At 42.1% G+C, this 25,898-nt stretch overlaps 2 protein-coding genes across 2 annotated transcripts in view; one reads left to right on the top strand and one right to left on the bottom strand.

The window, feature by feature from the left end:
- LOC135198837 (histone-lysine N-methyltransferase SETD2-like) overlaps window positions 1–3,901 on the top strand; it is a 50,808-nt gene extending 46,907 nt beyond the window's left edge. Inside the window, exon 7 of the mRNA XM_064226806.1 lies at window positions 3,846–3,901. Coding sequence (XP_064082876.1) covers window positions 3,846–3,901 — 56 coding nt within the window. The remainder of the gene's footprint in view (window positions 1–3,845) is intronic.
- The window catches only part of LOC135198545 (uncharacterized), a 189,372-nt gene that overhangs the window by 115,111 nt on the left and 48,363 nt on the right, over window positions 1–25,898 (bottom strand). The window contains 5 exon segments of the mRNA XM_064226227.1: window positions 3,968–4,274; window positions 4,277–4,410; window positions 4,895–5,091; window positions 12,454–12,696; window positions 22,898–23,057. Of these exon segments, the coding sequence (XP_064082297.1) occupies window positions 3,968–4,274; window positions 4,277–4,410; window positions 4,895–5,091; window positions 12,454–12,696; window positions 22,898–23,057 (1,041 nt within the window).

The following is a 25,898-nucleotide window of genomic DNA, read 5'->3' as shown; positions in this document are numbered from 1 at the left end:
TAATTTATAAGATTATAAGGGTTTTTTGTTTTTCCCTTCCCAGGTACTTTAATCTCCTTCCTATTCGGTCTCTCTCTCTCTCTCTTTCTCTCCTAAATCTTACAGCTGTCCGAGCGAGAGCTTTTTTTATATGGGACAACATAGGCCCGCATTTCGCATTTTCCATACCTATTTATTTCGTATACGATTGCCCTTTATCGCTGCTGTGAAGTGATGTCTATCTATGGCTGTGAGATGACCAGGAATAACTTGTAAGTCGGTGTCAAAGTCACTCCACTCTTCAGTCAGGCCAAACTTTGCCATATCGCATTCAAGCAATATTCAGTCATTGTTTCCATATCTATTATTTTCTCAGAGAGAGAGAGACGAGAGAGAAGAGAGAGAGAAGAGAGGAGGAGAAGGAGAGAAGAGAGAGAGAGAGAGGAGAGAGAGAGGAGGAGAGAGACTGAGAGTCTTGTCTCCCTGCCGTTCCCCCTATAAGATCTGCGTGCTGTTTCTGGTCTATTTTTTCTCACTCGTCAAACTTACTGTTATGCTTTATTTCATATTTCCTTGCTCACCAATTTATTCTATACCTACGATATTAAGAAATCAAGATATGTGTAGAAGGGAGAAATGCCTCCAGACTGTACAGTCAGTATGGATTTAAACGCACGTGGAACTGGTGAAATGAAATATTCGCAACAGCACCAAAATGAGATGCCCTGTTGATAGAATATCTGACTCCGTTTCTTGTTATTGGCAGTAGCTTTATCAATCGTGAACCGACGTCAATTATTTTTATTTAGAATTCTGCGCAACGGAAAGATATTTGATATCTGTAATGGGAGAAATGGTTTTATCTCTGTTGTTGTTATAAATTTGGCAGTGTTGTTATAAATTTGGCAGATATGCGATCAAACACGTGGATGGACCAAAACAGCCCAGCAGAGAGCTCCGCTCATTTTTGTAATAAATACTATTGTTTGGCGTGCTAGGCTTACCCCGATTCATTTGGGTGTGCGCTACTCAAATAATCGCATTTTTCTTACTAATCCCAAGAGTTGACCATGGAAAAACCCAAGATTAACCAAAAATCCCAAGATAATAAAATAATTGACATATGCCAAGCTTTGGAGTCCTAAATATTACTCTGTCTATCAGGAAGATACTGATAAATTGAATTGACGGTACTTTCCTGAGAGACCAGAGAGACGAGAGAGAGAGAGAGAGAGAGAGAGAGAGAGAGACTAGAGAAGAGAGAGAGAGAGAAGAGAGAGAGAGAGAGAGAGTATTCATGTAATCAGTAAAATACACTAATAAAAAACAAAAACTACGTACTGTATGCAAAGCACACACATCATCGTTAGCTTCCCAGTGTGTTACGTGTAAACGTTCATTCTAAGAAATTCACAGAGTAGTATAACTAACACTGATTTGGTTGGTTGGTAGCCATGGAGATCTGTTATCCAATGACTGCCCTCTGCTTCTGTTCTAATTTATAGACATATGCCGTGGATGACACTAGGTTTGAACGTTACCATGTTCGTGATGTTTTCTGACTGCTGACGGCAAAAAATTACTCGATAATTTTCTTTATATAATTATTTCTTCGTGAAATGAAAACAATAATATAATATGATCATTTTAACTTTAATGTATAGTGGTATGAAAAATACCAGTGTGTCGTAGCGATGCGTCATTAATATAGTGGTATGAAAATACTGCATGGTGTTGTAGCGATACGTAATCACAAAGTACAAATCCTTTTCCCGGACCATCCTCAAAATTTTACGACTCTTCAACTGCAAGATCGATATGTGAAATATATTATATAGTCATACTTATTGTTGAAATTCACAAGTTGAACTGCAAAACATTAGATTTTGATTGTTATGTACATATATTTTTTGTGTTTTACGGAATGTTTGTTTTGAAAATAATAGCTATTAGCGAACATATGATATTAATTGTCCCACTATTTTATTATAGGTGATCTTAATTATCACACATTCATGTAACAGTATTATATTAATATTTATTTAAATAAACAGTAATTAATAAATAACAATAATGAAAAACATAAAGGGAAAATTTTTTTTTTTTTTTTTTTTCTGCAGTAGTGATGTTTGTTTGATTATGCATCTGACCTCACATTTCCGAAATTGCAAAAAAATTCAAAAACCAAAAACATCGGAATGGGTGTGTACTACACTTTTTTAAACACCACACAATGTCTACACATTTACTGATACCCGTTGGTGAAAGACTCAAATTACAGTATTTATTTCTGAGAGAGAGAGAGAGAGAGAGAGAGAGAGAGAGAGAGAGAGAGAGAGAGAGAGAGAGAGAGAGAGAGAGAGAGAGAGAGAATGATTTAGGACTCCAAGGCGTGTTATTTTTACAATTATTTTATTATCTTGGTATTCTTTTTAATCTTGAGATCTTCTATTCAATTCTCGAGATTAGTAAGAAAAATTACCGTAAACTTCACTAGCAGCAGCACACATCTGAACGACTCGGCCATTAGCACGCTAAACCACCAACCTTATGAACTGACCTCGGAAAAGGAACTCGCATGATACATGAGATACATGACAAAACCACTGTTTATTGGTGAAAATTTTGGGGTCGCATGATATGCGAGATCGCACGTTACTCGAGTATATACGGTATATACCACAGTACCAAAAAACCTTTACCATTGTATCACATGATAAATCTTAGATATTTATATAAAATTTAAAATAAAAGAGAAAATTTAAATTTTGAAATGCATTATACAGTTTGTTGATTTGACCCTAGCTCATTTTTCCCCTACCTTAAATGCTTTAATTCCTTACTTAAAATCACCTGATTACATCTATGACCACAACCTAAACCATTCTTCAAATGAAATTACCTTTATCCCATTTTTCCTCAGGTTTATCCAGCAACCTTCTCTCACCCTTTTCCCATACCTTTTTTACTTATTGTTCTTCTTTGGAAACCATTCACAGATATTTCTATTGAGCCTTCCACTAACTATTTACTACTAAAAAACCAATCTAGCAAACATTCTCTATTACTTTTTTCCTTTCCTGAAGTACAGTCACCACTTAATTAATGTGTTTAATTGACGTGCATTCGATTTAACGCAAGCTAGAAAATATTCAAAATTTAAAAAAAAACACAAAAACGTTTGAATTAACGTGAATTGGCTTTGTGTTGTTTTCAAATCACCCCGGCCATCAGCGCTGCAAACGGCAGCTGTCAACATAACCAAAGACATAGCACAGTATTTATTTATTAATAAAGCAAAAAACCTTGTTTATTTACTAATAAAGTGAAAGATTTTGTTTATTTATTACAAAAAAAAAAAAAAAAAAAAAAAAAAAAAAAAAAAAAAAAAAAAAAAAATCAACACAAAACAAGAATCAGCTTTGTTCCGACATCGGCATGATTTTTATAGTAAACCAGGCTGCTGATGGCTACGTATAATTACACACACAACGTATAACATGCTTTTCCATGAATTGTTTAAAAAGATATGCATTACTTCTCTGTATCCAAAAAACATTGTATGTATTCTTGCCCCGATATTATTGTTTTAGTATAAAATAATAACATAGCGATCAATGTTTTTGTTTAGAAATCAGCTGATGGTGAATAGAATTATTTTGCTGTATTTTACTCAGTTCTGTGCAAATTTTTTTGCTTCTGGTTAGTATAACGAATATCTAGATACCCAAGAACGTAACACCCCCCCTTTATTCCTATTATTTCATATGAAAAAATATGTTTAACGCATTTTAAATTAACACGAGCTCTCCGGGAACGTAACCCTTGCATTAATTGAGAGGTGACTGTATACTTATTCTTTTTAGGAAGCCATGCATACCACAACCACCCTTTTCTTCATCCAAACATATGGAGAGCTTAACATGACACTTGTTGCCAAGAAAAGCAGCTGAATACACTTTCCCTCAAACCAACATGCAAAACTTACTTGTCTTTCTCTTTTCGATCCTTGTCTAGTCCCCTGATTTCTTCCTCGACTTCCCTCTCGTGCTCTTTCATCAATTCAATCCTCTCCTTCTTGGGTATGCGGAAGTATTCCTTCAAATCCTTCCACTGTTCCAGAAGTTTATTAGCTAATTCCACCATACTTCCATGAAGGATGAGGAGTTCTCGAGAGACAACTTCATCCTGTGGGGTAGCTGCTGCAGCTGTATCCCCTTCCCCTGGTTCCACTGCACTCTTTTTCTCATCACTGAGATTTGAGTCACTACTATCATCTTCTGCTAACTCCTTCCCAAACTGGGTTTACCCTTCAGTGCTTCCTGTTCTACATCAACGGAGTCCATGCTGATGTCGTCCACACTTGAAGAATCTATTGCTGCTGAAACAGGTTTGGCATCCATTTCACCATCTGAGTCCTCACTCGTGTCACTTTCAAAGAAACAAAAAAGACATAGCTATCAAAATGAGAAATCAAAGTTATTTTAAAGTCTCAAGACACCTAAAAATATAGTTATTATGAACTATTTATGTTAGTAACTACTAATTTCTAGTGATGACGTCTTTCAAGAAAAACAAACTAACTTTGATATCCAAAACTGTTATATGAAAATAAAAAATCCAATATTCAACATACCCACACACATGACTTTCCATCAAATCAAGAATTGATACCCATTTGGCAATATAGTAAACAAAGCATTACATTTTCTTCAAGTACTTGTTCCTAAATAATGCACAGTTTTTTCAATTTCTACTTTACTTTCTGATTATTTCTTGTTTCTATGATATTTGCCATTTTTATAAGCCCTGAAACTGCAAACCCAATCATTCACTGCTCTAAAACGAATAATATTCAGAGTACAAAATTCTGTATACACTGATGTATGCTTACAATGACCTCTGGTCAACTTACCTCAATTTCTTCCCAGAATCAGAATCAACATTCATTAAAACACACCCAACAGGTCTGGGTGGTGGTGGTGGTGGGGGAGAACCGGAGATCGGCACTTCAACTGACTGGGTGCTCCATCGTTCAACTACTCCAAGTACACGACTGTCAGTCAACTGCGTCTTATTGGTGATTGGCAAACACTCAAGTGTCTTCAGTATCTGGTAAAAATATTCAACCATGACCTCAATGTAAAAACTTATCTTAATAAAACATCAACATTGATTACACTACACACATCACCATATTTACTGTTTCAAGTTTTTTAACAAATAATAAAATAATGTGACTGCCAATGAACATAAACATGATATTGTAATGATACAATAAAGTTTGTTCATACTTACCTGGCAGATATATATATAGCTGTATTTTCCGAAGTCCGACAGAAATTAAAAAACTTACGACACACGTAGTGGGAGTCAGGTGGTTAGTACCCATTCCCGCCGCTGGGAGGCGGGTTATCAGAAACCATTCCCATTTTCTATTCATAATTTTATTTCCACTGTCTCCTGAGGGGAGGTGGGTGGGTACTTAAATTATATATATCTGCCAGGCAAGTATGAACAAACTTTATTGTATCATTACAATATCATTTTGTTCATGAAACTTACCTGTCAGATATATATATATATAGCTGAATCCCACCTTTGGTGGTGGGAAGAGACAGAATAGAATTTTAGGAAACATATACATGCAGATAATTGATATCTTGGTTCCTTACCTGTTAGCATAGCTGGCTTCGTGGTTACTGCCACGTAAGTCTTGCTTGTGCTACTAGAGTTGCCAGCGAGGTAGAGACCTATAAGCTGGTGCACTCAAGATGATCTGTCAACGGGGGCGTGACCACGATGTGACTAGACCATTGACCATACAATGAGGGCAACGAAGTAAAAAACCACCTGGCCTAGTCTACCAAAGGTATCCCACTAAACTAGACTAAAGAAGGGAGATCCGCCTCGGGCGGTCGACCCCACAACCAAAAAACACACACAATTAAAAGCTCACCTAACCACTAAAGGAAAGGATGAGTGCTACCTCCTGCCCCCAAAACAGTGTCTGCAGCAACGTATGGTCCAAGCGACGAGCAATGTTCGTATGTCGCTTTCACCTCCCGCAGGTAGTGTGAAGCGAACACAGAGTTGCTCCGCCAATATGTGGCACTCAAAATGTCACTGAGTGCCATATTTCTGTGAAAGGCTATCGAGGTCGAAATAGCCCTCACCTCGTGGGCATTCACTTTTAAAAGCTTCATGTCACTATCACTACATGTGGAATGAGCTTCCTTAATGGTGTCTCTCAAGAAGAAAGAAAGCGCGTTCTTTGACATGGGAAGATCAGGCTTCTTGACAGAGCACCACAAGTTGCCCGAAGGTCCTCTACAGTTCTTCGTTCTGTCTAAATAGAATTTGAGAGCCCTGACAGGGCACAGGACTCTCTCTGGCTCACTACCACGATCTCTGTCAAACCCTTGATTTCAAATGTCTTGGCGCCAAGGGTTGGAAGGATTTTCGTTCTTTGCTAAGAACATAGGGCTTAAAGAACAAACTGCATCAGAGTTCTTAAACCCAACATGCTTGCTTATTGCCTGGATCTCACTAACTCTCTTCGCCGTCGCCAGAGCAGTTAGAAAAAGTGTCTTCCTTGTAAGGTTTCTAAGAGAAGCTAAGTTGAGCGGTTCAAAATTACCCGACATCAAAAACTTTAGAACAATGTCTAAGTTCCAAGAAGGAACTCTTGGTTGAGATACCTTCGAAGTCTCGAAAGACTTCAGGAGATCATGAAGGTCTCTGTTATTGGCTAAGTCCAGCCCTCTATGCCTAAAGACTACAGAAAGCACACTTTTGTAGCCTTTTATCGTAGGCACCGCTAAGCGAACTTCATTCCTCAAGTAGAGAAGGAAGTCTGCGATCTGGCTCACAGAGGTAGAGGTGGAGGAAATGCCTTTCTTCCTGCACCAGCTCCAAAAAACAGCCCACTTGGATTGGTATACGGCAATAGAAGGTCTCCTTGCCGTTGCGATCGCTTTAGCCACAGGTCTTGAAAAACCCCTCGCTCTGGCCAACTTCTGGATAGTCTGAACACAGTCAGACTCAGAGCGGGGAGGTTTTTGTGATACCTCTCGAAGTGGGGCTGTTTGAGTAGATCTATCCTTGGAGGCAGAGTCCTCGGAAAGTCTACTAGAAAAGACATGACCTCTGTGAACCAGTCGGTCGCTGGCCAGAAGGGGGCGATGAGAGTCATCCTCGCTCCCTCTGATGCCGCGAATTTCCTTATTACTTCCCCTAGGATCTTGAACGGGGGAAAGGCGTATACGTCTAGTCCCGTCCAGTCCCAAAGAGGGCGTCTCTGCTACTGCTCCTGGGTCTAGAACTGGTGAGCAGTACAAGCGGGAGTCTCGTTGTCCTGGAAGTTGCGAAGATGTCTACGAGAGGACATCCCCATAACTTCCACAACCTCTGGCATACTTCCTGATGAAGGGTCCACTCCGTCGGCAGAAGTTGACCTTGCCGACTGAGCAGATCTGCACGGACGTTTTCTACTCCTGATACGAATCTCGTCAGGATAGAGACGTCGTGTGCCTTCGCCCATAACAGGATCTCTTTTGCAAGGAAGAACAGGGATCGAGAGTGGGTTCTTCCCTGTTTCTTGAGGTATGCCAGGGCTGTGGTGCTGTCCGAGTTGATCTGCACCACATTGCCGGAGACTTCGTCCTGAAAGAACTGGAGCGCCAGATGAACTGCTGCCAGCTCCTTGAGGTTTATGTGCCAGGACACCTGTTCCCCTCTCCAGGTGCCTGACACTTCCTCCCCCCCCAGTGTTGCTCCCCACCCCGCGGAAGACGCGTCGGAAAACAACACTAGGTCGGGGCTCTGAAGCTTGAGGGAAAGACCCTCTGCGAGCTTCAAAGGGTCGGTCCACCATCTTAGATGTTCCTTTACCTCTTCCGATAACACCAGAATCGATTCCAAATTGTCTTGGTGCTTCCAATTGTCCGACAGGAAGAATTGAAGAGGTCTGAGGTGCAACCTCCCTAGGGAAACAAACTTCTCCAGTGAGGAAATGGTCCCAAGCAGACTCATCCATTCCCTCACCGAGCATGATTCTTTCCCCAGAAAGGTTGACACTTTGCTTATGCAATCTAGTTGTCGCCCCTGGGATGGAAAAGCCCGAAAAGCCACCGAGTCGATCTGAATCCCCAGATAGACTAAAGACTGAGAAGGGGTCAGATGTGACTTTTCGAGGTTCACCAGAAGCCCCAGGGACTTCGTTAAAGACAAGGTCGTGTGAAGGTCCTCCAGACACCGGTCTTTCGAGGAGGCTCATACGAGCCAGTTGTCCAGGTAGAGAGAGATCCTGACTTTGGAAAGATGAAGCCACCTTGCAATGTTCTTCATCAGTAGGGTGAATACGATCGGAGCAGTGCTGAGTCCGAAGCAGACAGCCCTGAATTGAAACACTTTTCCTTTCAGGACAAACCGCAGGTATTTCCTCGACTGGGGGTGGATGGGGACGTGAAAATACGCGTCCTGGAGATCTAGTGAAGCCATCCAATCCCCCGGTCTTAAGGCTCCCATCACTGACTGAGGTGTCTCCATCTTGAACCTCTGCTTCATGACAAAGAGGTTCAGGTTGCTGACATCGAGTACCGGTCGCCATTCCCCCGACTGCTTTGGCACCAGGAACAGTCTGTTGTAAAATCCCTGGGTGTCGTAGACAGCGGGGGTGGTTTCAGGAACGGGATCCGGTAACCCTTCTTTATGATGTCCAAGGACCAATTGTCCGCACCTCTCTCTTCCCAGGCTTGCGCAAAAAGCTGAAGCCTGGCTCCAACCGGTGACTGAAGGACTTCTGTTTCACTTCTTGTTCTTGGCAAGCGCAGTGGCTCTGCCTCTGGAAGTGCCTCTTCCTCGAGGGGCTGGTCTCGAGGAAGAACTACCTCGAAAGGGCTTAGATTTCTTGAGAATCGAAACTCCCGAGGACGAAGGTACCGCAGGTCTCCTTGAAGATTGTGCGAGGAGATCTTGCGTGGCCTTCTCCTGTAGGCTGGTAGCAATGTCTTTTACCATAGCCTGGGGGAAGAGATGATCCGAAAAAGGAGCGAAGAGCAAATCTACCTTTTGTGACGGAGAGACAGATTTAGCTGTAAAATTGCAAAACAGGGATCTCTTCTTCAAGAGCCCTGTGCAAAAGTGAGCTGTAAGCTCCTTCGAACCATCTCTGACGGCCTTGTCCATACAAGACATAACGCTGGACAGCTCCCCCAGACTAATCGAGTCGGAACTCCTAGACTTGGCATCCAGAACTCCCAGACACCAATCTAGAAAGTTAAAGACCTCTAACGTACGAAAGAGGCCTTTAAGGTGGTGGTCCATTTCCGTAGTAGACCAGGAAACTTTCGAAGAGGACAGGTGAGACCACCTTGAGGCATCCACAATGCTTGCAAAGTCTCCTTGGGCTGACGAGGGAAGTCTAATACCTATGTCTTCTCCCGTCTCGTACCAAATGCCTGCTTTCCCACTAAGTCTTGAAGGTGGCAGAGCAAAAGAAGTCTTTCCCTGAGACTTCCTTTTCTCCATCCAGTCATGGACTTTACGAAGAGCCCTCTTAGTCAAAAGGGACTTCTTCATTCTGACAAATGCCGAGACCTTGATGATCTTGGAAGAAGAAAGTTGCGAGGGAGGAGAGCGAGGAGCTTCAGGATGAAAAGTATCTCCAAACTCCGATTGAAGAAGGCGGGTCAATACCTGGTAGTCAGAAGAGACCGCCGCCAACGGAAGCGTCGCTAACCTCTGCTTCCGACAGGTGAAGTCGGAGGAAGTAAGGCTGAACCAAGACTATCTGGTCTAAGTTTCCAAGAGGAGCGTTGCTGTGAAGTGGAAGGTAAAGCTGACTCCTTAATAGAAACTCCGGTTGTCTCTCTAAGACCCGAAGTAACTTGCAAAGTCTCATAAAAAACAGGTGGGTGACGACGAAAATCCACATCCGCATCCACCCGAGCGTCCGCTGGTGCACACCTAGCGTCCACTGGCGCACACCTGGCGTCCACTGGCGCTCGCCTGTCTGCTACTAGCGCGGGATTGGCGTCCACTCGCGCGCTGCTGGCGTCCACTCGCGCGCTGCTGGCGTCCACTGGCGTGCGTATGACGTTCACTAAAGCGCGCTTAACATCTCGCGCGCGTTCTGCTTCCGCTGGTGCACTCTTAGTTGTCATTGGCGCTCGCTTGGCTTCCGACCGAGCGTCAAGATCCTGAACTTGCACCGAAGCGTCCACGCAAATATCGAGATCTCGCACCGCAAGTTTATGAGCGGGTAATACCGCTTCATGCGCAGAGCGTGTAAATTCCTCTTCACATCCTCTAGAGCCACTGGGGAGTCGCACGAACTCTAGCAGGAGAAGAAAGTGGAGAGATAGACGAGCGAGGAGAAGGAGAGGGAGACCTTCTAGATCTCTTCACAGGTAGACGGATCCATCCTCTCCGGGGACGTGGTTGCGCCCTCTCTTAGAAAGAGCATCAGCAAGTTGTTGCTGCAAAGAGCGCAGGATCTTCTCAGTAGGAGAGGATTCCTTGTCAGGTGACGGGCTGATCCTGTGAGAAGGCGAGGGGCCGAGGGGGACGCCTTCCTTCTTCTCCCAGGAACTGCCAGTAGAACGCGCTCGGGAGCGACTGGGGCGCTCAACAAAGTCATCATCCGATGACTCTTTACGTTTCTTCTGAGGCGGGAAGGCTGCGAACATACTCTCAGGCGAAGATCGCCGCTCGAGAGCAAAAACTGGACGTGAAGCGTCACGATCACCAAAGCTCCTTTTCAGCGGGCGTGAAACTGACTGAGAGCTCCACCCCTTGTGCGGGGAGGAAGCCTCTGAAGAAGAGAAACACTCTTTCAGGAGACGTGCACGCGCACGCTCCTTGGCAGTCTGGGTAGCGTCAACAGATACTACCGAAGGCACGTCAGATCGGTGGGCGTTCCCCGTAACCCTCCTGCGGCTTTCGACATGCCCTCTCCCTGAAACCTGGGAGTCCGGCAGCGGTCTAGGCCTAGAGGCGAAATGGGGCCGATCTGACACACCCTCCACAAACGAAGGAGCACTGTCACTGCACTTTGCACCTTCACTTTTGCCTTCTAAGGCGAGCACTTTAGATTCTAAATTACGAATCGACTCTAAGATAAGCGTAAGGGTATTACCCTCCACAGACACTGTTTCAGGGCCCGAAGGCAACACTACAGGGTTAGGAGTAGTGATTAAAGGAGGGTTAGTAGGAGAAACATGAACTTCCTGACGTTTACCTGAAACGCTCCTGGAGGAAGACCTCCTTAACCTATTCCGTTGAAGCTTACGAAGATAGGACTCATACGCTCTCCATCCAGAATCAGAAAGACACTCACATTCCTTGCAGCGACTTTCATACATACAATCATGCTCCCTGCAACTCTTACACAAAGTATGAGGGTCTACTGATGCTTTCAGTAGCCTACCTCGACAATCACTCTTGGTACAAAACCTGGCGCTAGCCGAACTAGAACCAGACATCTTATTTAAAGAGAAATCAAGCCAAAATCAATCAAATCCACAATTAACGTGTGCCTAGCCACCGATCCAAAAGTCAAGATACCAAAAAATCAAAAAGGGGTACTTATAGTAGCCAAGTTTCCTAAATTCAAGACGGAGGTGCTGAAAACTCTGTTTACAACACCGGCGACAGAAAAATTATGAATAGAAAATGGGAATGGTTCCTGATACCCGCCTCCCAGCGGCGGGAATGGGTACTAACCACCTGACTCCCACTACGTGTGTCGTAAGTTTTTTAATTTCTGTCGGACTTCGGAAAATACAGCTATATATATATCTGACAGGTAAGTTTCATGAACAAACATGAAAATACTATGGAATGGTAAACAGGAGTCATTTTTTTTAATATAACTATTCAAAAATACAATTATAACTCAAAATCCCCTCCCAATCAAAAACCCTAAACTTTTTACTAGACAAAATGTTGTACACGCATTATTGCTGCACAGGGATGGGTTGTAAATAAGTGAAAGACTTCTGAAACAGTGTACACCTGGAAATAAGTATACTGTCCTGTGGTTTTATAACATAAAAACAAAAATTTCTGTATTGCATTTCAAAGAATTCTCTTACAAGTTATCAGAGTTAGCTGACTTATCTCTATTGGTTTCTGACTCTTATACAGGCAACAGGGACATCATGTATGTCCATTACAGCGCAAATGACAAATTTTTAATCAATTTGTATCTTTCATAACTAACAAACGTGAGGTATATGTAGAAAACAAGAGCTCAATCATGCCTGGACTGTTTGTTATGTGCTCAGTCAAATTCAATAATATAAACTAGAATGGGCTTATCAAAGATGGAAATTTCCCAAAGACACAAACCCTTAAAATTACTGTAAAAGAATATCAACAGAACATTCATGGCATATTATAATAATGAAGCATTACCACTTACCTCAATCAACAGAACATCCCATATAATACTAAAGCATTATCACTTACGTCAATCTTGATGGAAGCATGCTCATAGGCATAGCCTAAATCAGCCATCCAGGACCAAAGAAGAGAAAGCCCATGATAATCCATAAAGAGCCTTTTGCAAGCCGAGGTACTGCACTGGACAAGACGAAGGAGCATTACTCTTGAATTGGAATTATCTGCTCTAACCATTAGTCGACACAAATTAAGGATATCCTGTCGTGTTCTCAACTTTTTGGCATTAAGTTTCTCTATCTCATCTTCAAGCTGCAATAAGTAACAACTGTTAATTATAACAGGAGATATGAACACTTATATAAGCAATTTCATAACCAATGAGCATATTCAGGCTAATTTCCTCTATTTTTCCCCCACAATACTGTAATATGCCTAAAAACATGCATAAAAATTCAAAGATTAGCCTTAGCAATAACTATACTAGTTTTTTTTCCATCTGTCCACCCGCCAGTGGTGTTTGTGTATGGTAATACTTAATCCCGGGCTTTAGATAGTTACATTCAGCTTACATTCAACAATTAAAATAATACCCTATTTCGAATATTAACGGTGTAATTTGCATACAGTAAAATATAAAACACTTTTCAGTTGCAAAGGTACACCCAGATATCCTTTTATTTACCTAAAACTTATACATAGCGTAACTATCCTAGGCCCCAGACGCAGTGTTACCATACGCAAACACCACACGCGGGTGGACAGATGGAAAAAAACAGAGTGCAGGCAGTCCCCGGGTTACGACGGGGGTTCCGTTCTTGAGACGCGTCGTAAGCCGAAAATCGTCGTAAGCCGGAACGACGCTTGGAAATATATCTTAAACTAATAAAAAGTTATAAAAACCTTACTTGTAATCCTTTGGTTACACTACATGTTGTTTCCTGTAGTTTTATGTACAACCTGGAGTTATTTTCATAAAAGAATGCTGGTTCTTGAAGGTAAAAACTATTGTAATCCTCTGGTGACACTACATTCTTGAAGTTTTATGTACAACCTGGAGTGATTTTGCCAAATCTTGAGGGCTACAAGAACAGCTGATTACTATTTACGTATCATATAGACTAATTAAAGTAAACGTATCTTTAAATAGGCTTATATATTAGTATCAACAAAACATTTCCTGCCATGAGTCAGAGGCCGTTTAATGAAACGAACACTTCTCTGTCCTATCTGTTCAGAAAATAAACGTTACGTCAATCCCCGAGACCATTGTTGCCGCCAAGGCGTCTCTCTCTCTCTCTCTCTCTCTGATCAAATTACACTGGAACCTTGACATACGATTGCCCTAATATACGAATGTTTTGAGATACAACAGAAAATTTGCGAAAATATAAGCTTTGATATACAACGAAATATTTGAGATACGACTTTGCGATGAGTGTTAGTTGTATAGGCGACCGATAAATGGCGTTCAGTCTGTTTGTTTGTTGGTGCTGCATGTTAACATGTCGTTGTTTAGTTCGTTGTATTTGCGCCTATTTTTCGTGTTATTTTGTCTATATTATTAACCATGGGTCTCAAAGCTAAAGACAAAGCAGGTGATAAGAAAAAACCCAAGAAAATGATTTCGATGGAAGCAAAACATGAAATTATAGCAAAGCATGAACGTGGCGTTCGTATCGTCGATTTGGCAAACGAGTATGGTCGAAATCCTTCTACAGTATCCACGATCATCAAGCAGAAGGAAGCTATAAAAACCTTCCAAAGGCATCACCATTATTTCTAAACTACGAACTGATTAAAAAAAATAAATAAAAATTAGTTTAGCAATGTTATTTCATTTGTGTTTATTACGTAGTTATTAGTGTGCATACGTAAATAAAAAGAGAACAAATCGTTCCCTGCCACCCTTCCCTATCTCCTCCCCCTGCTGGCCTCACGTCATCTTTCGTTGTGGTAAGTAAAATTCCTTTCTTTTTATTTAATTGATTTTATTAACATTTATTATCATTTATCACATTGCTATGTTATTTTATCATATGTGTTTATTACTCGTTTATTTGTGTATAAATTGTGTATATCATATGTAATTTAGCTGTGCTTAGGTGTGGTTTCATAGCGCTAGAACGGATTAATACATATTACATTATTTTTAATGGGAAAAAATGATATTGTTATGATACAATAAAGTTTCATACATACTTACTTACCTGGCAGATATATACATAGTTATCGACTCCGTCGTCCCCGACAGAAATTCGAATTTCGCGGCACACGCTACAGGTAGGTCAGGTGATCTACCGGCCTGCCGCTGGGTGGCAGGACTAGGAACCATTCCCGTTTTCTAATCAGATTCTCTCTTCCACCTGTCTCCTGCGGGGAGGCTGGGTGGGTCTTCAATCGTATATATCTGCCAGGTAAGTATGTATGAAACTTTATTGTATCATAACAATATCATTTTTTTTTTCAATCATTCAACTTACCTGTCAGATATATACATAGCTGATTGACACCCTTTGGTGGAGGGCAAGAGACAGCTAACTCCTGACTAGACAGGTAAACAACATGTGTTGTAGGTATTTATAGACCTTTGGTTCCTATGTGTGTTTTAGACGAAGGGTCGACTTTCCCTAGCTATTGCATAGGAGTCTGCTTCGTCTCAAGAGCCTTAGCAAGATAGTGATCTGTGGCCAAGAGTTCTTGTGTGGGTCTACCGATGGGGTCTTATCCAACTTACTCGGTCGAGCCTAATGGCGGATTTGTCAATAGGTGCTAATCCGCTTATATGACAATTGCCTATGCCTATTGGCATAACTAAGGAGCGCAACACCGATCCCGATCACCTGTTCCTAACATGAGGGTTCGCGCTAAAATTGAAAAAGAGTTATCCCCCAAACTCCTTTCAAACCTCAAAAAAAATCACTAAGTTAAAAATAAATTCAACTCATTATTAAAGGATCAGTGTCGGCTCCTTATCCAGCAACGTATCCGCTGATACGTAATAAACCAAGAGAGAAGGATCTCTCGTAGGTTAAACTTGAAGTCCTTCGTGTAATGAGCAGTCAACACATAGTTGCATCTCTCATATGTTAAAGCTAATATGTCTTCCTGACATATTGTTACGAAAAGAACAGAATTTGCAAAAAGCAAACGCACTTCATGAGCTTTTAAATTCTCAGCTGTTTTGAAAGGTATCATCAAGTCACTTATGAAGTGCTTTAGAGATCACCATTGTTTCAAAGAAGACTAGGACTTTCTTTGAACTGGATCTCATCTGGATGAAGCCTAGCGCCTGGCTGGCGCCTCGCGCCTGGCTGGCGCCTTGCGCCTGCCTGGCTCCTTGCGCCTGGCTGGCGCATCCTGTTTGCCTGGCGCCTCGTGCCTGGCTGGTGCCTCGCACCTTGCCAGTGCCTTGCGCCTGTTTGGAGTCCTCGCGCCTGGCGCGTGGGCTGACTTCTCCCCACTTGCTGGAGCTTCGAGCTTGTTAAGAGTCTCGAGGAAAACTGGCGATGTCCACATCGGACACTTTTTTCCCGTTTGTTCGCCTCTAGCGCACTGCCCCAGTTGGAGGGCCCGCCTCTTCTCCTTATCAAACAATGACAGTGCTCATATTGACTGTCTTTCTCTGGCGTCTTCACGCCTGTTTTGGCATTTGGCGCCTGACTGGCGCTACATTGTCCGAAAGTCCTGAAGATCCACCATCGTTTATCAGGAGACTGGAGAAGGGTGGAAGAAATTCTTTCACTTTGAGCTTTTGGCCTTTCCGGCAAGGGGAGGTGATTTTAGTCAGCTACATCCAGTAGACGATAGGGAAATCTAAAAGTCCGAGAGACAAGTTCTTCCTCCGAGGAGGATCCTTATTGAATACTTCCGTTGCTAACGAGTTCTCCTCCTACATGTTGATGAGTTTCTCGTTGCAGAAGCTTCCCTATCCTGCCCGAAGGAAGGGAAGGAGCCTGGAAGTTCAAAGAGATTCTGAGCTGAAATTGGTAGGACTCCTGATTTTCTAGCTCTTGAATGTATCTCTCTGAACCTTTTGGGAAGTAGTTGAGCACTCATCGCGTTCCAAAGACTCTGTCAGTAAACGTTTAAACCTTGTCTTCTTCTGTAGATGACAATGTCAATACATTACCTGGACAACGAAACCTCTATCTGAAAGCGTTGATCCAGGATAAAAAGGCTTTAGTTCTTTTGCCAAACATACTATGCTGGCCGAAACCATTGCGAGTCTTCATAGAATTTGATTCCAGATTCTAAAGCCCACAATTTCACTTGTCCTTTTGATCGTTTAGGACCAAGAGAAACATTTGATTAGGAGCAGTTCCATCTTGTCGGAACACGGAATCTGAGGCCCAAATTAGGATCCCATTCTAAGTATAAGATCTCTTACTCTTATCGTATAGAGGTATTGTATAAGATCCCGAAGATCTTAATTCTCTACTATCTCTAATATTCTTTGTCGAGACAGAGTATATCTTTTTACTGTGTTCATTGATAGCATAAAATACCAAGGTGATTCTTCCCTCTGAAAGGGCAGAAAACCATTACTATGTGGTTCACAGAGGTATCGGAAGAGGACAGTTTCCCCTTTCCATCTAGCACGATCTGCAGCAACTCTATGTCTTAACATATTTAAAGGAATTATCAGCTTCCCTTGAAAAATCCTCTCATTCATATTTACTTCTGGTCAGTCTGCACGCAGACAGACTCAGAGTGGATAGGTTTTTCAGGTCCAATATTTATAATAGATTCCGATAAAATCTCTACTCTCTTAGAAAAACCTTCCGACACATGCTGAAAGAAGAACGTGACCTCTGTGAATCCAACCTTTTTATTGCCAAAATGATGCATTCATCTTCTTCCTTTGACGCCCATTTATTTTAATATCTGTTAAGAATATATATAACTAGGGGAAAAAAGACTAAAGTTTATTCCCCTATTTAAATTAAAGATGGTGTATCTTGCTACCTCTCTTGTTTCGAGGAAAAGGAAGCAATCTATAAGAAGCTCGTTCATCTTCTGCCTTGCGAAAAGATCTGTGAATACTTTCCGCAGGGTCTGACAACTCTTTCCAATAAATGTTAAACATACGTTAACAGTTATTATCATCGATCAAAAAGGTTCTCACTGACGTGCAAAATCCCGCATCGAACCTGGTAAGGATCGTTACGTTCCGTGTCTGTTTCCAAATAGGTTAAATCGTGCTCTGCCGAATTAAAATCCTTTATAATACCGTCACATTGTGGTAAACAGCATTCATCTAGGAAAATCTTGTAAGGATAGTAGGAACTCTGTAATTAACTACGGTGTGTGCATAAGGCTTAACCGTAACCGTTATCTTAAGGTGAATTTTCTACTACATTCTTTCCTCGCCGAGGCAGAGAGAGATCCTTAGCAAAACGAATACGATGTTATTCATGTTTGCCTAAAAATCCCCTCAATTCGTGGTTAAGTCCCTGATTGTAGGGGGAATATACGGTGTAGCATTCGATCCCTTAGGAGAGAGAGATGTAACCAACCGTTCACGACCGAGAACCGGATGGTACTGGATTGGCTTACAATTACAGCCGTCTCGTTCACTGCCTGGCTGCATTCATTCTGAGTTGCCAGTTACTCCCTTCAATGAATGGATATAAAAAAAAATTATTCTCGAGTCTAAGAAAGCTCTCAATAATGCAAATTTAAGCCAAACAACCTTTGTTAAATACCGAAGCTGAGTAGGTATTGTCGTAACAAACCTTTTAAGCAAAGTCCTTACTAGGAAAATCCTGTAAGGATATAGATAATTCCGTAGCGAACCAGAAAGGCAACTATGGTATGCGTATATGACTTGTCATTCAGTAGTCGTATACACCAAGCCTTCTATGACATTCTTTCCTTTCCGACATGCAGAGAAAGAATGGAAATCTTACTCTCTTCGTTCTTTTCGTCAATAATCCCGAATGAGTATTAGTCGAAAGAGATCGCAAATGACAACCGAGGATTAAAGAGAATCTCTCCAGCTTTTATTATCTTGGAGATAAGTCCGTATTTTACGCCTTTCTTATCTGGAAGAGCCTCTAATCAATGAATGAGAGCTCTTCACGAATCTTGTTCAACTTCAAACGATTGCCCCTCTTTCTATAAATGGTTGGTTGCATTATTTTTTAGAAGGAGGATGATTTTAATATCCTCTTACTAATACTGAACTAATTCTCACAATTCTGCTCTATCTTCCATTCCTCAAGTTGGGAGAAGGTTGAGCAACCGGAGGAGAGCGCTTCCTTTCGAAAGGTGAAGGGCTTTTAGCAGTACCGACTCTAACCTGACAAGGGCTACGGCAGCCTGTGCTACATCTTGAGTCCCTGCCTGGAAAAAGCCGAACTTGCTCTTGCCTTTATTGCATTAAGACTATCTGACAACCGGGCGAACGGCCGCCTGTGCGACAACTCCGTCCCTATCAGGAGAAGCCTCGAATGTCTTTCACCTTTCGCCTGGAGGACTCTTGGCGGTTGTCAGGCTCTTCTTGTAGGAGAAAGTGCCTGGCGCTAAGCAGGAGTATCTTGCCTAGAATACTCCTGGCGCCTGGGAGGAGTATCGCGATCGGAATACTCCTCGTCCTCGGAATACTCCTGGCGCCTGGCAGGAGTATCGCGCTCCGAATACTCCTGGCACCTGGGAGGAGTATCGTGCTCGGAATACTCCTGGCGCCTGGCAGAAGTATCGCTTTCCTAGGAGGAGTATCGTGATCGGAATACTCCTGGCGCCTGGGAGGAGTATCGTGCTCGGAATATTCCTGGCGCCTGGCAGAAGTATCGCTTTCCTAGGAGGAGTAACGTGATCGGAATACTCCTGGCGCCTGGTAGGAGTATCACGTTCCGAATACTCCTGGCGCCTGGGAGGAGTATCGTGCTCGTCGGAATACTCCTGGTGCCTGGCAGGAGTATCGCGTTCCGAATACTCCTGGCGCCTGGGAGGGAGTATCGTGATCGGAACATCCTGGCACCTGGCAGGAGGTATCGCGTTCCGATCACGATACTCCTGGCGCCTAGGAGGAGTATCGTGATCAGAATACTACTGATCTAGCAGACGAACGCGCTTGGAAAGTAATTTCTTTGTGCCGGGAAGGTTCCGCGCCCCTGGAAAGTTTTCTTGTGCGGAAGGTTCCGCGCCCCTGGAAAGTTCCGCGTTCGGAATGTTCCGCTTATCCGGAAAAAGATTCCCGCTTGGAAAGTTCCGAGCATCTGAAAGGCGATCCTCGCCTGGAAAGTTATGTACGTCTGGAAGGTTATTTGAATCTGGAATCTTCCGCCTTCTGGAAGGTTCCGCTTGTGCGGAAGGTTCTGTGTGTGGAAGGTTCCGATCTCTTGTACATTTGTTCTTGCTTAGAATTCGACAATACTTCCATTTTCGACATAGCCCTCTCTTTCTTCTGAATGAGAAGGACTTCCATTTCCGATGAAGATCCTGGTTCATAGTGCTTCAGGCGCTTTGCGCCTATATTCAGGCCCATCAGGTGCTTTGCGCCTCGTTTCAGGCGCTTTGCGCCTTGTTTCAGACGCTTTAGGCGCATTGAGCCTCGTTACCGGAGCTTCATGCCCAAGGAGCTAGAAGCTTAAAAGTTATATATATATATGTGTAATCACTAAATGAGATCCATATAATTCATTCGATCAACAAATATTCTTTAATATCTAATTCGTTCTTCTCAGAATAGATATATTTTCATATACATGTACCGATGAGGAATTTATTGAAATAACTATTTCATACCCCCATGGGATAGAGCCCCCCCCCCGTCCAGCTGTACGGGGGACGAACCCGGATAGGGCAATGCCTCTACCGCAACTGTTATCGAATAATGTCTTCCTTTCTCCGTCTCTTCTGAGGTTCCGATAGCCAGACGAGATTATCTTGCATCTTCATTTAATCTACGCCGTTAAATGTTTCTTCTCCTTATTCGTCAAGACGATAATAATAAGGGGAACACATTGAATTAGGATGCCTTTCCAATGGCTATCCCTGGCAGTCTGGGACGTCCTACAGAACCTGCCGAGGGGACGCCTGATCGGTGGGGATTCTCTGTAACCTCCGTAAGGCTTTCGACATTCCTTCTCCTCTGGGCCTGTGAGCTTGGAAGAGGTCTAGGCCTGGGAGCGAGACAAGAGCCGATCAGACGCACCCTCTATTGCAATGGGGAACACTATAATCACTTCTTACCTTATAATAGCTCGTATCTTGAGCTACATTCCTTTATCTTCAAATTGCAAATGAATTTGTAGTTTCTGTGAAGTAAGAAGGTGATGAGGAAACTACACTACTATTACTGTTAATATTCTAACTGCTCGTCAGAACGAGAGCTATTAAAGCTTCTAAAAAAAAGCATATCTAGTTCTATGTTTTTCTGACTTCCTCAAAAAGGAAGTTACCTTACTTTCCTCAATCAAATTCTAACATTTATTACACTTTATCAATGAATAAATATTTATATTTCCCTTTCTTGCAAACTATGTAATTGTCTACCGAAAACTTCGGTAGTTACACATCCTCTATTCTTCGAAAACTTCGAAGTTAATTCATTAAAAGTTATTAAAAAGTTATTAAAAGCGTATGCCGAACCACCGATCCAGTACTTCCCTGTAAAAGTTGGCCCAGAAGATCGATGGCGATGAAACACGAAAATCAAATCAGGAGGGAAAGTAAACATATGTTTACATTCCCAGCGACAGAGAGAATCTGATTAGAAAACGGGAATGGTTCCTAGTCCTGCCACCCAGCGGCAGGCCGGTAGATCACCTGACCTACCTGTAGCGTGTGCCGCGAAATTCGAATTTCTGTCGGGGACGACGGAGTCGATAGCTATGTATATATCTGACAGGTAAGTTGAATGTATGAAAATGCTTTGAGATACAACTGTTTTGATATACGACGACGGTAACGGAACAAATTAAATTCGTATGTCAAGGTTCCAGTTACTGTATAATGTCTCTCTTTGGATACTTCGATTTTGCCAAATCTTGAGGGCTACAAGAACAGTTGATTACTATTTACATACCATATAGACTAATTAAAGTAAACGTATCTTTAAATAGGCTTATATTATTAGTATCAACAAAACATTTACTGGCATGAGTCAGAGGCCGTTTAATGAAACGAACACTTCTCTGTCCTTAACTCGGAGCGTCGGAAGACGCCTCTCTCTCTCTCTCTCTGATCAAATTACTGGATAATATCTCTCTTTGGATACTTGGAATTTGCGTTGTAATCTAACCAGAAACTTTGTTTTGTTATTATTACTGGAAACAAGCAATGATTTTTTCATTATTTACGCTTTTGGACTGTTATATGTAAACTTTGCGCACCGCAAGCTAGTATGTATTCATTCGCTCGGAAACTAGTTCCGCATATGAGGCGTCACTAAAAAACATAGAAAAATACGACATAAAAAGTGTCGAAAATCATCATAACCTCAAAATTTTTGTTGTAATCTAACCAGAAACTTATTTTTAATAATATACTGTGCTAAACTATAAAGGATTTTTATCATAGTATGCGTTTTTTAAAAGCGTCGTTAACTCGGAGCGTCGGAAGCGTCAGCGTCGTAACCTCGGAACAAACGTCGTAACTCAGGACGAATTTTTCCATTGAATATTTAAGAAAAAGCGTCGTAACCTCGGAACGTCGTAAGCCGGAACCGTCGTAACCTGGGGACCGCCTGTATAGTGGTTAAACCATTGTTACTACCACTACTGGTAATCAGACAGTTGAAGCAATATCTCCTATTGCTAAACAGAGATTTGTGACTGATTGTAAGGTGAAAATCTGACAATGAAAAGGATAACGAACTGGACACCTTAGAAGAAAGAGTTCCCTTTCATATTAGCCTAACTAGGGCAAACTCTAAGAGATAGCATTTTTGTGGAGTTTTAATGCTAAACTGGTATGTACTAGTTTCCATATCAAGAAATTTTGTTTTGTTTTTGTTCTTACTTTTCTTTCTTTGAATTTTCCCTCTGCTAATGTAGACAGTCTTTACTTCAAACTGTTTTTAATACAGACTGCAGACTATATTCTTATAATGTATTAAATTTTTCTTATGAATTCTTTCTATGAATGATAACTAAGTATGCTTTTTCCATTGGTTCTCTCTTCATAAAAAATAAGCATGAGTAATACGTATACATTTCAGCACGAATGGAGTGGGACTGAATACAGAATTTAGGGAATATGCCAAACACTGGGATTCATAAATCATTCAGTCCTGCAATAACTGAAGATGAAGTTCAAAACTTGTATTTATCTAAAATTTCAGACGTTTTTCCCTTACCAATCCTTTTACTATTACTAAACACTTGACCTATTATTGAGAAATGATAAGGTGAGCAACTTATGCCCTTATCCAGCCCAATTTTCCCTGAAAAAATGGCAAAAGGTTTATGGAAAATCATCCAATCCAAAAAGGAAGGGTAAATGTTGCTTTTAAATGAGGATTATAGACATTAGGGGAAAAAACATCTTTTAAACAAAAACTTACATCAACGTCTTCGACATACGACCGTTTCTCCTCTCGTTTCCTTCTATCTCTTTCCTGTCTTTTCTCCTCTTCTTTTTCTTCTTTAGTTTTTTCATCAGGTGATTCACCAAGCCAACCACGGCATATTGCAGTCCCACAGTAACATTTTTGTGGTTCACGGCTAAAATTAAAACAAATAATAAAACATTAAAAGAATTTAAGAAAAACCAAAGTACTGTAGTATGTTATTAATCTTTGTAGTATGTTATTAATCTTTAACATCAAATGCCAGTGTAAATTGAAGAAAATTGAATTTCTCGGACATTCCAATGTAGCGCACTAAACCAATCTATTATACAGACCTTTTTTATCATCCTTCTTTATATCTGATGCTAAAATGTATAGAATAGGCTTAAAATGCAAAGAAAAACGAGAGTACCAAAGAGACATAAAAAAAAATTATATTTTTATTTTAAGATAAATTTTTAAATATACTTACCTGGCAGTTATATACATAGCTATATTCTCTGACGTCATGACGTCAAGACAGACTTTTCGAAACTCGCGGCAATCGCCGACCGTCGGTCAGGTGATCGTTACCTGTACGCCCTCTAGATAGTTACCTGGAAACCTCAGATTTTCTCGCCCTCTAGTCTCCTGAGGGGAGGTGGGTGGGTTTCTAATTGTATATAACTGCCAGGTAAGTATATTTAAAAATTTATCTTAAAATAAAAATATTTTTAAATATGTAACTGACCTGGCAGTTATATACATAGCTGATTGACACCTTGGGAGGAGGGTCAGAGACAGCAACATCGTTGTAAGGTAACTACTTGATAGATAACTAAAGATTCTTACCTGCTAAGGAAGCTGACTTGAAAAGTACTGCCTCTTCAGTCTGCTCTCCTTAGGAGCTCCAGCTAAGGGATGTGACCTGTGCAGCTGACGAGCTCAAAGGGGTTTGTCGACGGGACGTGACCTCTATGCGACAAAACCACCTATGCCCTTGATATGGGCTTAAACAGGCAATAGACCACCTAACCATCCAATCCTTGCATACAAGAGATTGAAAAAACACACACATACACTAGACTGTTGAAGGTTTCCCCTAACCTTCAACAGACAACCATAAAAAACATCAAGGGTCTAACATGTAGGATTAGAGGTATCAACTCCTTCACCCAACACCGAGCCAGTGGCTACGAACGGTCCAAGGGTTCTGCAGTCTTCATATGCCGTTTCTATTTGTCTCAGATAGAAAGAAGAAAATACGGAGCTGCTCCTCCAGTATGTTGCATCTAAAATGGCTTGAATCTCTCTTACTCTCCTTGCAGTAGCGAGAGCGACTAGGAAAAGTCTTCCTGGTTAAATTCCTGAGCGAGCTCTCCTGGATCGGTTCAAATCTGTCAGACATTAAAAACCTTAGCACTACGTCCAGATTCCATCCTGGCAGTTGTTCACTCTTTTGTTTCGTAGTATCAAAAGATCTAATTAGGTCGTGAAGATCTTGATTTCTAGAAAAGTCCAGTCCTCTATGCCTAAAAACTGATGCCAGCATGCTCCTGTATCCCTTAATCGTAGTAGTGGCTAGACCTACTTCAAGTTTTAAGTGAAGAAGGAAGTCTGCGATCTGGCTCACAGATGTGTTGGACGAGGACACCTTCTCCTTACAAGTTTCTAAATACCTCCCACTTCGACTGGTAGACGTTGATGGTCGAAGCCCTTCTTGATCTGGCGATAGCCTTAGCCTCCTCTCGCGAAAAGCCTCTAGCTCTAAGGAGCTTTTCGACAGTCGAAAGGCAGTTAGCTGAAGAGCGCGGGTATTCCTGTGATACCGTTTGAAGTGGGGCTGTTTGAGCAGATCTGGAAGCAACGGAAGGATTCTTGGAACTTCCACTAGCCACTGCAACATCTCTGCGAACCAGTCTCGCGTCGGCCAGTACGGGGCTATCAGGGTCATTCTGGTTCCTTCGGACTGCGCAAACTTCTTTAATACTCTGTGTATCACTTTGAACGGAGGGAAGGCGTACAGATCCAGCCCTTCCCAGTTCATGAGGAACGCGTCTACTGCTACCGCTTGTGGATCTGGCACCGGTGAGCAGAACGTCTGCATCCTCTTTGTCTTGTTGGTTGCAAACAAGTCTATGGAAGGTTGCCCCCATAACCTCCATACCATTTTGCATACCTCTAACTTGAGAGTCCATTCTGTTGGCAGGACCTGGTTTTTCCGGCTCAAGAGGTCCACTCTGACATTTAATTCTCCTTGTACAAATCTCGTTCGGAGGACGATGTTTCTGTCCTTTGCCCATAGCAACAGATTCTTGACTGTCTCGTTCAGAGAAAAAGAGTGGGTGCCTCCTTGTTTCTTGACATACGCTAGGGCAGTCATGTTGTCCATGCTTATTTCCACTACTTTGCCTGTCACACACTCCTCGAATGCCTGCAGAGCTAGAAAAGCTGCAATCAGCTCTTTCTTGTTGATATGCCACTTCTTTTCGGTTTCGCTCCATCTTCCCGAAATCTCCCTGTTCTCCAGTGTCGCTCCCCAGCCTAGGTCGGATGCGTCTAAGAACAGTATTAGCTGTGGGTTCATTTGTTGAAGTGAAACTCCCTCTCCCAGCTTCGCTGGATCCAGCCACCACATTAAGTCTTTCTTGACCTCTGTTGAAATTGGGAAGGTGTATGAAAGCCTTTGTTCCCTCCTTTTCCAATTTTTGTTGAGGTAAAATTGCAGAGGTCTGAGGTGCAGTCTTCCCAGTGAGACGAACTGTTCGATCGAGGAAATGGTCCCCAAAAGACTCATCCATTCCCTCGCCAAACATTGTTGTCTCCCCAAGAATTCCTGCACCCAATTCAGGCATCGGTCTTGTCTCTCCTGGGAGGGAAAAGCCCGAAAATCCTGTAAGTTCATCAGAACTCCCAAATAAGTGATTGAACGAGAGGGCTCCAAGTGAGACTTTTCCATGTTCACAACTAGCCCTAGTTCCTGTACTAGGTTCAAGGTTAATTTCATGTCCTCCAG

The sequence above is a fragment of the Macrobrachium nipponense genome, chromosome 22, assembly GCF_015104395.2.
Source record: "Macrobrachium nipponense isolate FS-2020 chromosome 22, ASM1510439v2, whole genome shotgun sequence".
NCBI lineage: Eukaryota > Metazoa > Arthropoda > Malacostraca > Decapoda > Palaemonidae > Macrobrachium > Macrobrachium nipponense.
Note: the sequence above shows the minus strand (reverse complement) of the source record. Positions and strands in the feature narration are given on the sequence as shown.